This window comes from Pelophylax lessonae (genome assembly GCF_965119305.1).
Source record: "Pelophylax lessonae genome assembly, chromosome: 1".
Classification (NCBI taxonomy): domain Eukaryota; kingdom Metazoa; phylum Chordata; class Amphibia; order Anura; family Ranidae; genus Pelophylax; species Pelophylax lessonae.
In genome coordinates this window covers 879,680,907-879,696,943 of record NC_138768.1, presented here as the reverse complement: position 1 = coordinate 879,696,943, position 16,037 = coordinate 879,680,907, and the positions used below count along the sequence as shown (strand labels likewise).

At 46.1% G+C, this 16,037-nt stretch overlaps 1 protein-coding gene across 1 annotated transcript in view; it reads right to left on the bottom strand.

Annotated features, from left to right (window-relative positions):
* LOC309550555 (receptor-type tyrosine-protein phosphatase kappa-like) overlaps positions 1–16,037 on the bottom strand; it is a 408,935-nt gene that overhangs the window by 279,175 nt on the left and 113,723 nt on the right. Inside the window, exon 2 of the mRNA XM_082250907.1 lies at positions 12,524–12,697. Within this exon, the coding sequence (XP_082107033.1) occupies positions 12,524–12,697 (174 nt within the window). The remainder of the gene's footprint in view (positions 1–12,523; positions 12,698–16,037) is intronic.

Here is a 16,037-nt window from a genome sequence, read left to right as displayed (position 1 = left end):
TTTTGAGGAAAATTTTATTTTGGTGATTTGACAGAGTTGTCAGAGCATCTATGAATTAAAAATAAAAAATATGACTTAGGATTTCTGGATTTAATTCTGACTGGTCTAATTTTTGGATTGGCCGAAAAAATTAAAGGGCTACGCCCAGGTCTCAGTTCACGTATGAGACAATCTCTTCCCCAACTAAAATTGAAAATTGTCCTTGCAAGTGAAGTGCTTACAGAACTCATGAGAGGAATAATGGTCTGATAACTGACAATGAATGAGCATTACCTTTCTGATGTAGAAACATTTTAAATGTAACACCTTAACTATAAAGAGTTGTAGTTTCATATACAGTATCTCACAAAAGTGAGTACACCCCTCCCATTTTTCTAAATATTTTATATCTTTTCATATGACAACACCGAAGAAATTACACTTTGCTACAATGAACAATGTAAAGTAGTGAGTGTACAGCTTGTATAACAGTGTAAATTTGCTGTCCCCTTAAAATAACTCAACACACAGTCATTAATGTCTAAACTGCTGGCAACAAAAGTGAGTACACCCCTAAGTGACAATGTCCAAATTGGGCCCAATTAGCCATTTTCCCTCCCTGGGTGTCATGTGACTCGTTAGTGTTATAAGGTCTCAGGTGTGAATGGGGAGCAGGTGTGTTAAATTTGGTGTTATCGCCCTCACTCTCTTATACTGATCACTGGAAGTTCAAGGTTGCATCTCGTGGCAAAGAACTCTCTGAGGATCTGAAAAAAAGAATTGTTGCTCTACATAAAGAAGGCCTAGGCTATAAGAAGATTGCCAAGACCCTGAAACCTAGCTGCAGCACGGTGGCAAAGACCTTACAGAGGTTTAACAGGACAGGTTCCCTTCAGAACAGGCCTCGCCATGGTCAACCAAAGAAGTTGAGTGCACATGCCCAACATTATATCCAGAGGTTGTCTTTGGGAAATAGACGTATGAGTGCTGCCAGCATTGCTGCAGAGTTTGAAGGGGTGGGGGGTCAGCCTGTCAGTGCTCAAATTGGTCTGCATGGCTCTCGTCCCAGAAGAAAGCCTCTTCTAAAGATGATGCACAAAAAAGCCTGCAAACTGTTTACTGAAGACAAGCAGACTAAGGACATGGATTACTGGAACCATGTCCTGTGGTCTGATGAGACCAAGATAAACTTATTTGGTTCAGATGGTCTCAAAAGTGTTTGTGGTGGCAACCAGGTGAGGAGTACAAAGACAAGTGTGTCTTGCCTACAGTCAAGCATGGTGGTGGGAGTGTCATGGTCTGGGGCTCAATGAGTGCTGCTGGCACTGGAGAGCTACAGTTCATTGAGGGAACCATGAATGCCAACATATACTGTGACATACTGAAGCAGAGCATGATCCCTTCCCTTCGGAAAACGGGCCGCAGGGCAGTTTTCCAACATGATAACAACCCCAAACACACCTCCAAGATGACCACTGAAATGCTAAAGAAAATGAGGGTAAAGGTGATTGACTGGCCAAGCATGTCTCCAGACCTAAACCCTATTGAGCATCCGTGGGGCATCCTCAAACGGAAGGTGGAGGAGCGCAAGGTGTCTAACATCCACCAGCTCTGTGATGTCGTCATGGAGGGATGGAGGAGGACTCCAGTGGCAACCTGTGATGCTCTGGTGAACTCCATGCCCATAAGGGTTAAGGCAGTGCTGAAAAATAATAGCGGCCACACAAAATATTGACACTTTGCACCAGAGGGTGAAATCAGGGAAAGGCTGGATAAAATGAACACAAATAAATCACCAGGCCCGCATGGCGTACATCCGAGAGTACTCAAAGAACTTAGTAAAACTATATCTAGACCACTGTTCCTGATCTTTGCTGACAGTATTATGATAGGAAATGTACCAGGCGATTGGAGGAAAGCTAACGTGATACCGATATTCAAAAAAGGGCAGACGCATGTCCCGGAAAATTATAGGCCGGTCAGCCTGACATCGATAGTATGTAAACTTCTGGAGGGGATGATAAGGGACTATATCGTAGAGTTTGCTAAAGACAACAACATCATCTGGCTAAAAGGGCGTGTCCAAAGGGTGGTAATAAATAGCGCATATTTAGACTGGTCTGGGGTGGTAAGTGGGGTCCCCCAAGGCTCAGTCCTGGGACCAACTTTGTTCAATTTATTCATAAACAGCATTGAGGACAGGATCATTAGTTCTATATCAGTTTTTGCAGATGACACAAAATTGGGCAGGGCAATAACTGCACAGCATGAGGCAGATATCTTACAGAATGACCTGAACAAAATAACAGAGTGGGCAACAACATGGCAAATGAGGTTTAATCTGGAGAAATGTAAGGTTTTGCACTTGGGGACTAAAAACATAAAAGCACAATACAGTTTAGGGGGGAAACTTTGGGGGGGGATCAAAAATGGAGAACGTTCTGGGAGTCTTGGTAGAGGATAGACTAGGCAATAGCATGCAATGTCAAGCGGCAGCTGCCAAAGCTGGCAGAATATTAGCATGCATAAAGAAGGGGACCTATTCCAGAGATAAAACTATAATTCTACCACTTTATAAAACTCTGGTTTGACCGCATCTGGAGTATTCTGTCCAGTTCTGGTCGACAGTCCTCAGGAGGGATATGTTGGAGCTGGAGAGAGTCCAGAGAAGAGCAACTAAACTGATTATGAAGAGCGTCTACAATCGCTTAATTTATTCTCCCTGGAGAAGAGACGACTAAGAGGGGACATGATAGCAATTTACAAATACCTCAATGGTGATCTCAGCATAGAAAAAAAGCTATTCAGTCGCAAGAATTGCATGAGGACTCGAGGGCATACAATGCGATTAGAGGAGAAGTGTTTTAACCTCAGGCAACGCATGGGGGTTCTTTACTGTTAGAGCAACAAGATTGTGGAATTCTCTACCACAAGAGGTGGTTTCTGCGGGAAGTATGGCTACTTTCAAAAGACTCTTGGACATACATCTCAAGGATCAGAACATTCAGGGGTATGAGAGATGATTACGGCCACACACACCTACACAGGTTGAACTGGATGGACTATTGTCTTTATTCAACCTCAACTACTATGTAACTATGTAAAATAAATGGGAAAGGTATCTGAGTGTTTCTCTCCTGGGAGGGGATATATTAATTGGTAAGGCCATAGATTTATTAAGGGTAACAAAAAGGCCTGCTAATGCCTCCAATTTATTTAGAACATCCAAGAGGTTTGGCACAGACACAAGTTGTGTAAGAAAAAGAAGGACATTGTCCATATATATAAACCCAATTTAAAACTACCAGTGCCCTTCAGATAGCCCTAATATTTGGATGAAGAACAATAGCCATGGCAGTTTTAGTAAATCTCCCCCACTGTCTTCTATGAAGGAAGGATCTAAAAACCAACATGAATGCTGAGAAGGGGAAAAGCTGAGTGGTTGGCACCCTGGAGAGAAGGAACAACACACAAAGTGGCTAGAAGTTGAGGAATGCATTGTAAAACATTCCAATAAATTTTGTGCACACTTAGTATTGATAGGGACGCTCACAGAGGATCCTACAGTGATTGCAGAGAGGCCAACAGCACCTGTCACATGGAGAGACCGGGTAGCAGTAAGCAGAGGAAAGGTTTTCCAAAGCAGCTCTGTTGGCAGAGCCTAAGCTGTTCCTACTACTCCTGAACCTCTTCCTATGCTAAGCACACTAAACTTAACTAGTGATGAGCTGAACAACCCCCTGTTCGGTTCGCACCAGAACACCGCGAACAGGGGAAAAGTTTGTACGAACAAACTAACTCCATTGAAGTCTATGGGGACTCGAACGTCAATAATCAAACGGCCTCATTTTGGAGGCTTAAATGTAAGTTATTGGGGATCATGTATCAATGCAAAATAAATTTTTAAAAACGATCATTTTTAAAGGAGCAGTGATTTACTGATTTTAATGAGGCTTAAAGTGAAACTATAAAAATGAAAAATTCCTTCAAATATCGTTCCTGGGGGGGGGGGGGGGGGGGTCCTCTGATAGTGCCTGTACAGTAGTGCATCTGTACGATGTATGTATGTAGCCTCCTGCCGCAATACTGACATTTCTAAAGGAAAAAATTTCATATACAAATATACATACAAATTTCAAATGGCATGTACTTGTCATACAGGTGCAGAAAAATTGGGCCTTGGTTGTTGGTGGTGTCTGAACACCGTAACCCCTCACAGTTACTCTTGCTGGGCTCAGGAACGAGCCCTGTTGCTAAAAATCCCATACATATTTGAAATCGCATTGTACTTGTCATACAGGTGCAGAAAAATTGGGCCTTGGTTTTTGGTGGTGCCTGAACACCGCAACTCATCACAGTTACTCTTGCTGGGCGCATCAACGGGCCCTGCTGGTAAAAATTCCATACCAATTCGAAATTGGCAAAGATCGTTTGTATGGTCAATTGTATGTGTTCTTATCAGTGATCAAATGGGGGCGCTGTTCTGTCATCTGACCTGACCAAGGTTGGGTGTCGGCTATGCAAACCTGCTGGAGTGATGGGGACCTGGAAGGTTAGTATTGGCAGGAACTGAAACTGAAATTGGGCCTTTGGTGTTGGTGGTGCCTAAACAACGTAACCCCTCACAGTTACTCTTGCTGGGCAATGGAACAGGCCCTGCTGCTAAAAATTCTATACAAATTTTTAAATCGCATGTACTTGTCATACAGGTGCAAAAAATTGGGCCTTTGGTGTTGGTGGTGCCTGGACACCGTAACCCCTCACAGTTACCCTTGCTGGGTGCAGGGCACAGGGACAAGGCCTGCTATTAAAATGACATACAACATTTAAATTGTATGCACCTGTCATATAAGTGCAGAAAAATTAGGCCTTGGGGGTTGGTGGTGACCTAAACAAAAAACATTGTTGGAAGCTAGCAGAATCAAGGTTGAGGAATCGGAGAGGCAGCATATGCAGTCTTCAAGGGATGTCAGACCCCTAGCAAATTCGGTTACATCAGCATCAGGGGCTTGATAGCTACTGTTGATCCAGGACGAATTAATTTTGATAAAAGTCAGCTGGTCAACAGAGTCTGTGGGCAGATGCACTCTTTTGTCCATCACAAAACCTCCAGCAGCACTACACGTCCATTCGAAAAGCATGCTGGAAGCAGGACAGGCCAGCAGCTCCATTGCATATTGAGCAAGTTCTGCCCAGTGGTCCATCCTCAAGATGGAATGGTCTCCAAGTCTGCTCTTGCCCCTAGATAATCATGCACCATATGATGGAGACGCTGCCGAAGGTTGGTTAAACCTAAAAGCCCTGGGTGCCGCTGAGGACTAAAGAACTGTTTAAAGGCATCAGTCAGCCGGCCGCCTTCTCCACTGCTCCTCCTTTGGCTGAAGAATGCCCCAGAAACACGTCCAGAGAATGTAAACCTCCCAGTGTCTGGAAAGGTGGTACACAAATTTTTTTTCAAGGCCTCCTCAAGACGTTTCATCCTCTGCTCCCTCTGCGAAGGCAGGATGAGCTCTGTAACTATACCCCTGTAACGTGGATCAAGAAGGGTTGCCAACCAGTAATTATCCCTCTCCTTGATAGCATGAATCCTCTGGTCCTTTCGCAGGCTTTGCAGAATCAGGGAGCCCATGCAACGTAAGTTGGAGGAGGCATGAGCTTATGAGTCCTCTGGGTCACTAAGGATGACGTTGTCAGGAGCAACCTTTCCCCATCCACGTACAACTCCTGGCGTTTCTGGGGAATCAAAACCATCCCTTGAAGACCTCTGAATGCTATCCTCTACATCCATGCTGCCGCAATCCTCCTCCTCCTCCTGTGTGTTTTGTGGCCCTGCAGGAATGATATCTGCATAAAGGGGGCCTTGTGAGGAAAGGAAGTCCTCATCTTCCTCCCGCTGTTCTGCCTCAAGTGCTCTGTCCTTTATTCCACTAAGTATGTGCTCCAGCAGGTAGACTAGAGGGATAGTGTCACTGATGCATGCATCATCCCAGGTCACCATCCTTGTGGCCTCCCCACATGGTGACAGGACAGTGAATGCATCCTTTATCAAAAGCCACTGGCGTGGCAAAAAAAGACAATCTCCCCTGACCCTGTCCTTGTATCATACTCACAAAGGTACTCATTGATGGCCCTCTGCTGCACGTGCAGCCGCTGCAGCATTGCCAATGTTGAGTTCCACCTGGTGGGCATGTCACAAATGAGGCGGGTGGTGGGCAGGTTGAATTCCCGCTGAATGTCAGATAAGCGAGCACTGGCATTGTAGGAACGCCGGAAATGGCCACAGACTTTTCTAGCCTGCCTCAGGAGATCTTGGAAGCCTGAGCATCTGGTCAAGAAACGCTGTACCACCAGATTCAGGACATGTACCAAGCATGGAACATGTGTCAAGTGTCCGTGTTGGAGGGCGGAGAGAAGGTTGGTGCCATTGTCGCATATAAACATTGCTGGCTCAAGCTGTCATGACGTCAACCATCTCTGAGCCTGCCCCTGCAGAGCTTACAGAATCTCTGCCCCGGTGTGACTCCTATCCCCTAGACAGACCAACTGAAGCACGGCATGGCATCTTTTAGACTAACTGCTTGCATAGCCCCTTGAACGCTTAGGGAGCACTGCTGCTTCAGAGGACAATTGAGCAGAAGAGGACATGGAGGAAGAAGAAGAGGAGGAGGAGGTGGTGGAGTAGCTAGATGTGGCAAAACAAGCTGCAACACTGAACCCTGCCCTGCAATCTTTCCAGCTGCCAGCAGAGTTAGCCAGTACGCGATGAAGGAAATGTAACGTCCCTGTTCATGCTTGTTGGACAAAGAGTCAGCAGTAATGTGCACCCTCCTGCTGATGGCTCTGTCCAACGAGGCCAAAACACTACCTTCCACATGACGATAGAGAGCCGGAATGGCCTTACGTGAAAAGAAATGCCTTTTTGGTACCTGCCACTGTGGTACAGCACATTCTACAAATTTGTTAAAGGGAGCAGAGTCTACCAGATGAAAAGACAGCAACTGTAATGCTAGCAATTTGGCCAAGCTAGCATTAAGATGCTGAGCATGTGGATGGCTGGGACAGTATTTCTTTGTAAATTTTTTTATGGTTCAGCAACTGGGGTAATGAAATTTGCCTGCTGCTCAAATAAAGCGGTGCTGTACTGCTAGCAGATTGGGTGCAAGTCTCTGTGGCATTCATTGCTATACCATCATCCCTCTCAATGCAGGTATTTAAGATGACATGAGGTATAGTAGGATTAGAGATCCCAGATGAGGAGTCAGGTGAAGTATGCTTGTTTTGATCTTGTGGCTCTTTCAGGTGCTGTTGCCAATGGACTGCATAGCAGGTCATCATATGCCTTGTCAAGCATGTGGTGCGAAAGGGGCTGGTGTTCTGGCCACGCTTTATCTGCTTCAGACAGATGTTGCAAACAGCAACGCTGCCGTCTACTGCGCATGTGCTGAAAAAAGCCCACACTAATGAACTTTTGGAAGTCCGCAGGGAGTTTGCAGCACCCAGCACCTGTGGAGCTCTGTGTTGTGATGCAATAGGTTGGCTACTCCTATGGCGGCCCCTGGAGCACATACTGCCTCATTGGAGTTGAGCCTCCTCCTCCTCCCCCCTCTATCCTGTCAGGCACCCAAGTACAGTCAGTGACCTCATCATCCCCTCCCTCCTCATCACTGGAGCAAACTTGGCAGTATGCTGCAGCTGTGGGAACATGACTGCTAGGTTCCTGTCAGTCATTGTCACCCCCTCTCTCTAGGCTCATGTTATTCCCTTCATCAACCTGAGAACCAACATCACAGTTTTCAAATTTCTGCGCATCCTCCAGCAGCATGTCACTGACACTATGATCGAATAGTTCAGGGGACTCCTCCGTGCATGATGGTGGGGCGACAGAAGGAGTATCTGTGGAGAAGGAGCCTGTGGAATGGGCTGCTTTGGCAGCTGCAGTGGAAGGCAAATTAGTGTAAGCATGGGTGTCAGAGGATGAGAAGGACAAGGATGGCTTATTTATCCACTCCACCAACTCTTCCACATGTTGTGGCTCAATAACACGGGCAGCACCGGAAATAAACGACGGTCGTTCCCCGCCTGCAGAGGATGCACCATGTCGAGTGTGACCACCACTTATCACTGTGGACACAGAGGCTTCTTGTCCTCTCTTCGTGGCCTGTGAGCTTCTGCCTCTCCATGCCGGCCTTTCAGACATAATGTGGATTTTGGGGGGTTTTATTACTGGTTGATCAATATAAAATATATATATATATATAATGCACTGCTGATATGTACTGAACTGACCAATAGATACTGAATGGCCGGCTATGTAATCAATTGTCCTAGATAAAGATAGAGATCAATATAGGGTATACTGAACTGCCTGATAGATACTGAATGGCTTGCTATCTAATCAATTGTCCTATATATAGATAGAGATCAAGATAGTGTATACTGAACTGACCGATAGATACTCAATGGCCTGATAGCCAACCAATTGTCCTATATATAGATAGAGATCAATATAGGATATACTGCACTGACCGATAGATACTCAATGGCCTGCTATCTAATCAATTGTCTTATAAATAGATAGCGATCAATATAGGGTATACTGAATTGACCAATAGATACTCAATGGGCTGCTAGCTAATCAATTGTCCTATATATGGTATATACTGCACTACTGAATATAGTTCATTATCTGATCTCTTAACTTATAAAAAGCACAAATCTCTCTCCTTGCCTAACTCACTGCTAGCAATGTCTCTAATTAGACTACACTGCTCTGTCTGATAAACTGCAAATCACTTTCTTCTACCTGCCTGAAAAACATGATCCTCCCCGTGCCTAACTCACTGCTAGCAATGCCTCTAGACTACACTGCACTGTCTGATAAACTGCAAATGACTGTTCTGTCCCTGCCTCAAGCATGTTCCTCTCCCTGTCTCAATCACTTGCTATCTTGCCCGCACAGTCACACTACATGCTGCAGCTGTGCGAGCAGCCTTTATATAGTGTGGGGCGTGTACTTAGCCCCTGAGCCATGATTGGCTAAAAGCAGCTTGCCTTTGTCCAATCATGGCAGAGATTTGATTGGCCAAAGCATGAAGGTCAGGGTGCATACTTTGGCCAATCACATAATGCACTGCACGCGCCGTGCGCGCAGTGCATTATGGATGCGGGCGCTCGAATTTCCCACGAAGAAGCACATTTGTTCGTCATTTGACGAATGAGCGAACAGCCAATGTTCGAGTCGAATTTACGTTCAACTCGAACTCGAAACTCATCCCTAGTTATAACCCCTGTCAGATTTTTTCTTTTTCACCATCTGTGTCCAATTGCGGAGATTTCCCTTCAATTCTTGTCCGGTAGACAAACAGGAAGTGAGAGGAAATCCCTGAAAATCAGGGAAATCCTTGGGGACCCCCAGGTCATCAGAACTAGTGTCCCCATTGGAAGATTTCCCCTCTACTACTTTTCTAGGGAGAACCCAAAATTTGGGATTTTCTTTTAGTTTTACTTTCAATGATAATGGTAAACAGGACAAATCAAGAGGGTGAATATCCTTAATCGGGACACAAATGACAATATAAACTCTACCCAAAACGAAAGAAAGTTTTTCTTTTAGTTATACTTTATCCACTTCCCGCCCACTCACCATCATTTGACGGTGGAGAGGTGCGACTTTCGCTCTTGGACGGCCTCACATGACGGCGCTTCTGAACAACCGCTCTCGCATGCCCTCAGGGGAGCACAGTGCGGTGATCGCGGCCGTGCCATGTTTCTAGGAGATGGCGTGTCCCCGATCCTGGTAAAGAGCCAATGACGTGGCTCTTTATCCAAGTGATCCCCTGTGTCCAATCACAGCCAGTAACATGTAAATGCAGAAGTGCCATTTATCAGCGCTCCTCGTCTCACTGTCAGAGTGTGTGGCGAGGAGATCCGATCAGTGGCTCATCCTCGAAGGGGGGACCAGGCCAGGTAATCAGGGCACTGATCATCAGTGCCCTGATTACAGTAAAGCCTCAGCAGTGCCCATCAGTGGCACCAATCAGTGACCCCAATCAGTGCCCATCAGTGACACCAATCAGTGCCCATTATTGATTCCAGTCAGTGCCCATCAGTGCCTCCTCATCTGCGTTGCCCATCAATGCCACCTATCATGCTGCCTATCAGTGCCCCCTACCAGTGCTCATCAGTGCTGCATATCAGTGCCCATCAGTGCAGCATATTAGTGCCTCCTCATCATTGCCACCTAATCAGTGCCCTTCAGTGCCACCTTATCAGTGCTCATAAGTGTCACCTCATCAGTGCCCATCGGTGCAGCCTATCAGTGCCCATCAGTGCTGCAGCATCAGCACACATCAGTGAAGGAGAAAAATTACTTATTTACAAAAATTACTGACAGAAACTATGAAAAACTTTTTTGTTTCAAAATTTTTGGCCTTTTTTCTTTTTTTTTTTGTACAAAAAAAAAAACCCAGCAGTGAATAAATGCCACCAAAAGAAAGCTCTATTTGTGTGAATTTTTTTTTAAAAATGTCATAGGAGTACAGTGTTTCATGACGGTGCAATTGTCATTCAAATTGTGAGAGTGCTGAAAGCTGAAAATTGTCCTGGGCAGGAAGGGGGTGAAAGTGTCCGGTAGGCAAGTGGTTAAAGAATTCATAGAATTAGGATAAAAATGCTTTTCTGCCCCTCCATCCCCCAACACCTGGTGTCTTTCTTACATTCATCACACCACTACCTGAAATTCCTGCTTACAGAAAGGAAAGGTGAGGGCAGGCAAGTCAGTGTAACAGAAAAAGTGAACTGCGCTAAGAAAAATTAATTCAAAAATAAAAAATAAAATCTGTGTCAATGACTTCTCTTTGTGAACCCATATACATGAAGTCCAAATCATACGTCCACGTAAAAAAACCCCATAAGTGTGTACTTCAAGACAGTCCCAAAATATTATAGTACTTCTTTCACTGTCCACATGCTTAAAGTGGAGTTCCACCCTAATTTTATACTTACCTCCATCTTCTCGCTCCGGGTCACCTGAAAAACAAATGGCTAATCGCATTTTTTTTTTTTTTACTTACCTCGTAGCGAAGAAAATACACTTACCTTACTTCCTTCTTCCTCCTTCCTCGGCCGCAGCCCGTCGTCACTTCCTGGATCTGCAATGATTCCTGGGAGCTGAACGTCATCGCTCCCAGGAATCATTGCGCCTGCATCGGCCCCGACGTCAGTTCCGGGGGGGGGCGTCATCCCCTTCTAAACAGCTTCTGGGCATGCTCAGAAGCTGTGGAGGGATGACGCGCGCGCCCGGAAGTGATGGCGGGGCCGGCGCAGGGCATCGTGGGACCGAAGAAGGCGGAAGAGGACGCCGAAGAGGATCTTGCTGGCTTCAAGCTGCCCACATCTGAGATGGCAGCGCTGGACAATACTTTTTCAAGGTAAGTATTTGTCCTAACAGGTAAGTGCAACCTGGGACAGATCAGAGGCTAGCCATTGTGGAATGCACTAGCCCTGACTGTCCCGGGGGTATTTAAAAAAAAAAAAAAAATTCCAGGGTGGAACTCCATTTTAACAAACAGTTCACTGTGCTCCAATGTGCAACAAAGACAATCCATGTGTTTGTGCCACCTGCCTCCCTAACCAGAGAGTTCTGACCCAATGTCATAAATGGATCAATATGCATTTCTTTATAAACCCTGGGACTCTGCCACTCTCTATCAGGCCGCCATCAGGATCCACCACTCCAGCCTTTATCTTTTACCCCCAGCTCATATACAGAGGTAGAGAGGACTGCAAGAAACACATCATTGCACACCAAAACTTATTGGATAATAAAAATTCCCCCATCTGTTTAAAACCTTTATTTTATGCACTCACATATAAAGTGCCCGGGTTGGCACGGATTGGTATATGCAGCAATCTGTATATTCATTCGGGAGTCACCACTGTTCTGTACCCAGAATCAGCGTGCGCCCCAAAGCTGGAAGTGATTTTTTGAGTGGAGGTATGATATGGACTTTATGTATATTTGATTTTTTATTTTCTTTATTTTCCATAGCGCTGTTCACACTTTTTATTGAAAGCCTACCAATTGTTGTAGCATGGATTGAATATCTTTCTGTGGAACCAATTAACTTATTCAGAAATCTGCGGTGCTGGTAACAATGTTTGACATATTTAAGGGTAGGCAAGTGATTGGCTCCTGTAGATGTCTTCTAGGATCTGGGGGGAGGGGAGTAGTGTGCTGTGTATATCATGGAAGCACATGGCCTCAGCCAGGAGAGGACAAACACAGGTGACTCCTTTAGGAATGGCTACCTAAAGTAGACACCCTCAAACAGAAGTGGGGTGCAGCAGCTGAGGGACCGGCCACCTAAGGAAAAATACAAACATACAAGGAAGCTGACTATACACAATAGACTTTCCTGAATAGAATAAAATAAAAAAAGTTTTATTATGAATTTAAGGAAAATCTACATTTGTTCTGAAAATACTGTAAAAAGCTCAGTTCTCATGCTGGGTATATTATGGAAGTGTCACATGTTGTACTCACCTATACAGGTAATAGTGGGAGGAGTCCACTCTGGAGGGTTGTCACATCTCATTGTGTAAGATGGAGGATAATATCCAGATTTACACCATAGTTTCACTTCTTCTCCATTATTATAATACTTCTTGTCTATGTAGAGACTGTACACATTGTCTCTGGTGGGCTTTTTACACTGAGCTGTGGAATAAGAAGATAAAAGCAGATCATTATACATTATATACAGTGTGAGGAGTAAAGTGATTGTGTGTGATGGGATGAATCTGTTGATGGGACCTTTCAGTGGTATATGGACTATGGTCTGACCTCCTCATTATGGGATGGATCAGTTGATGGGACCTTTCAGTGGTATATGGACCATGGTCTGGCCTTCTCATTATGGGATCTTCCTGGGATCCATCTGCTGTATTCTATGAAGACAATTACTAGAACATTTATCAGGAAGCCATCAGTATAGAGCAGATTATAGAACCATCAGTATAGAGCAGATTATAGAACCATCAGTATAGAGCAGATTATGAAACCATCAGTATGGAGCAGATTATTGAGCAATCAGTATAGAGCAGATTATGGAACCATCAGTATAGAGCAGATTATGGAACCATCAGTATGGCGCAGATTATGGAACCATCAGTATAGAGCAGATTCCTTGTTTGATGTGATTGTAGCTGTATTACTGCACTTGCACCAGAAACAATTGAGTATTGCCCGTGATAAGTATTCTAACAGACTATATATATATATATATATATACCCACAGCGCTATGTATACACAAACCATACAAATAAAATACCAAATAACTTCCTACTGTATATTGTGACAGGAAGTCAGGTAAATCTGTGGATGTAGTCACAGACAGGAGATACATTTCCACCTGGTTTAGAAAATTCACCAATTACTATAGGGTGTCGGCTGCAATGGCAGCAGGAAGGTGTAAAGAAGTTGAAAGGCCTTCAGCTGTTCAGAATGAGGAAGTTAAGGCCTCTATAATTTGTCAAAAGGAAGTCTAAGGATTGCTGCCTCCTGACGCTGTGTGAGCTGGGGAGAGGAGGACAGTCAGATGTGTGCCTCCCGACGCTGTGTGGGCATGGGAGAAGGAATGCCCCCTGAAGCTGTATGAGCATGGGGAAGACCTCCTGAAGCGATGTGCGCTGAGGAGGGTAACAAGTGTGAAGACTACTCAAGGTGAGGTCTTGAATCGTTTCTATGTGAAAAGAAACCAATGGACATTTCCTGTGTGAAGGGGAAATTAATTAAGACTAGGGTTGAGCGAACACCTAGATGTCCGTGTTCGACGGGTTCGGCCGAACTTTAAAAAAAAGTCCGGGTCCGTGTCCCGGACTTTTACCGAACTTTTCCCGGACACCGAACCCCATTGAAGTCAATGGGGACCCGAACTTTAAGGCACTAAAATGGCTCTAAAACACCAAAGGAAAGGGCTAGAGTGCTGCAAATGGCAGCAAAACGTAATTAAGAGCATGGCAAGTGCTCTGCAAACAAATGTGGATAGGGAAATAACTTAAAACAACAAAAAAAAACAGAAAAATAAAACAATGTTCTTCTTCATCTCTGAAGGACGAGGCCCATATGGAGTAGGAGGGAGGTTAAGGTGGTGGTGGATGTGGCGGTGACATAGGCGTGCGCACAGGGTGTGCTGGGTGTGCCTGGGCACACCCTAATCACCTAGGGCACATAGCATTGCCAGTGAGGAGATGGGAAAGATCTCCCTGGGACCTGCTCTGCTCTATTTCTCCTTGCCTACAGGTACATGGCCCCGATACATTACTCTCCCTGCTGGCAAACACATGCATGTGTATTTCAACTTTGGGGTGCACACCTTAATGCAATAGGCTGCGCACACCTATGGGCGGTGTAGGTGGAAGCGGCGGTGGAGGAGGACCAGGGCCGGATTAACAGCATCATGGGCTTGGTGCTGAGGATTTTGAAGGGCCTTAGGGCCGTGCCTTGCCATGCACCCAGAGGAGGAAGGGTGCAGCCATGCATGCCTAATTCAACATGGGATGCTGTCTCTGAAGCCCATAAACACATCCATGCATCGCCAACTGTCCCTCCTTGTCCGGCCTTCACGCTGTGTGGGGAGGTTCTGAGGGTGCTGCCTGGGGAAGCGAGCATAGAAGCCAGACTTCTGTGTTTACAAGTGACAGAAGAGCGGTAACAGTGAATATGGCCAACCCGGGGCCTATATAAAAGGTAGGGGCCTGGAGCTGCAGCTCCAATAGCCCCTACATTAATCTGGCCCTGAGGAGGAGGACGAGGTAGCCAACACTGCTTCTTTTCACAAATTTTAAATGAGGGTACACCCCAAAAGAGTGAGAAAGAGCAAAAATGGAACAATGGGTGGGTAAGGTCGGTATCCATTGCTATTCTGCATAAGGTACGGAAAAGTCCCGTGGGATCCATGCCTGGTTCATTTTAATGAACGTGAGCTTGTCCACATTGTCTCTGGACAGGCGGCTGCGCTTGTCTGTTATAACGCCCCCAGCCGTGCTAAATACCCGTTCAGATAATACACTGGCTGCAGGGCACGCCAGCACCTCCAAGGCGTAAAGGGCAAGCTCAGGCCATGTGCCCAATTTGGAGACCCAGAAGTTGAAGGGGGCAGACCCGTCATTCACTACATGTAGGCGTGTGCACACATACTGCTCCACCATGTTGGTAAAATGCTGCCTCCTGCTAAGACGTTCCATCTGAGCTGCTGGTGCTGCTGTTTGTTGTGGCGTGCTGACAAAGCTTTTCCACATTTCGGCCATGCTAACCCTGCCTTCTGAGGTGCTGGCGGTGCCCTGGTTGCGTTGGCGACCTCCTCCTCCTCCTCCTCTGCCTTGTGCTTCCACTGTGGCCCCGCTGTCAGATGGGAATGCCAGCAGCATGGCGTCTACCAGCGTGCGCTTGTACTCGCGCATCTTGCGATCGCGCTCCAGTGAGTGAATTAAGGACGGTACGTTGTCCTTGTAACGGGGATCCAGCAGCGTGGCCACCCAGTAATCAGCACAAGTTAGAATGTGGGCAACTCGGCGGTCGTTGTGGAGACACTGCAGCATGTAATCGCTCATGTGTGCCAGGCTGCCCAGAGGCAACGAAAGGCTGTCCTCTGTGGGAGGTGTATGGTCCGTGTCCTCTGTATCCCCCCAGCCACGCACCAGTGATGGCCATGAGCTGGCCTGGGTGCCACCCTGCTGTGAACATGGTTCCATCTCCTCCTCCAGCTCCTCCTCCTCCTCATCCTCCTCATCCTCCAGAACTGTGCCCCTGCTGGACAATTGCGTCCCTGGCGTTTGCGTGTGCAGGAACCCACCCTCGGAGCCCCTTGCGAATGACTGCCCTGAAAGCCTTGGAAATGTTACCTCTTCATCCTCCTCCTCCTCCTCATCCTGTGCCACATCCTCTTCCATCATCGCCCGAATTGTTTTTTCAAGGAGGCATAGAAGTGGGATAGTTAAGCTGAGAACGGCGTCATTGCCACTGGCCATGTTGGTGGAGTACTCAAAACAGCGCAAC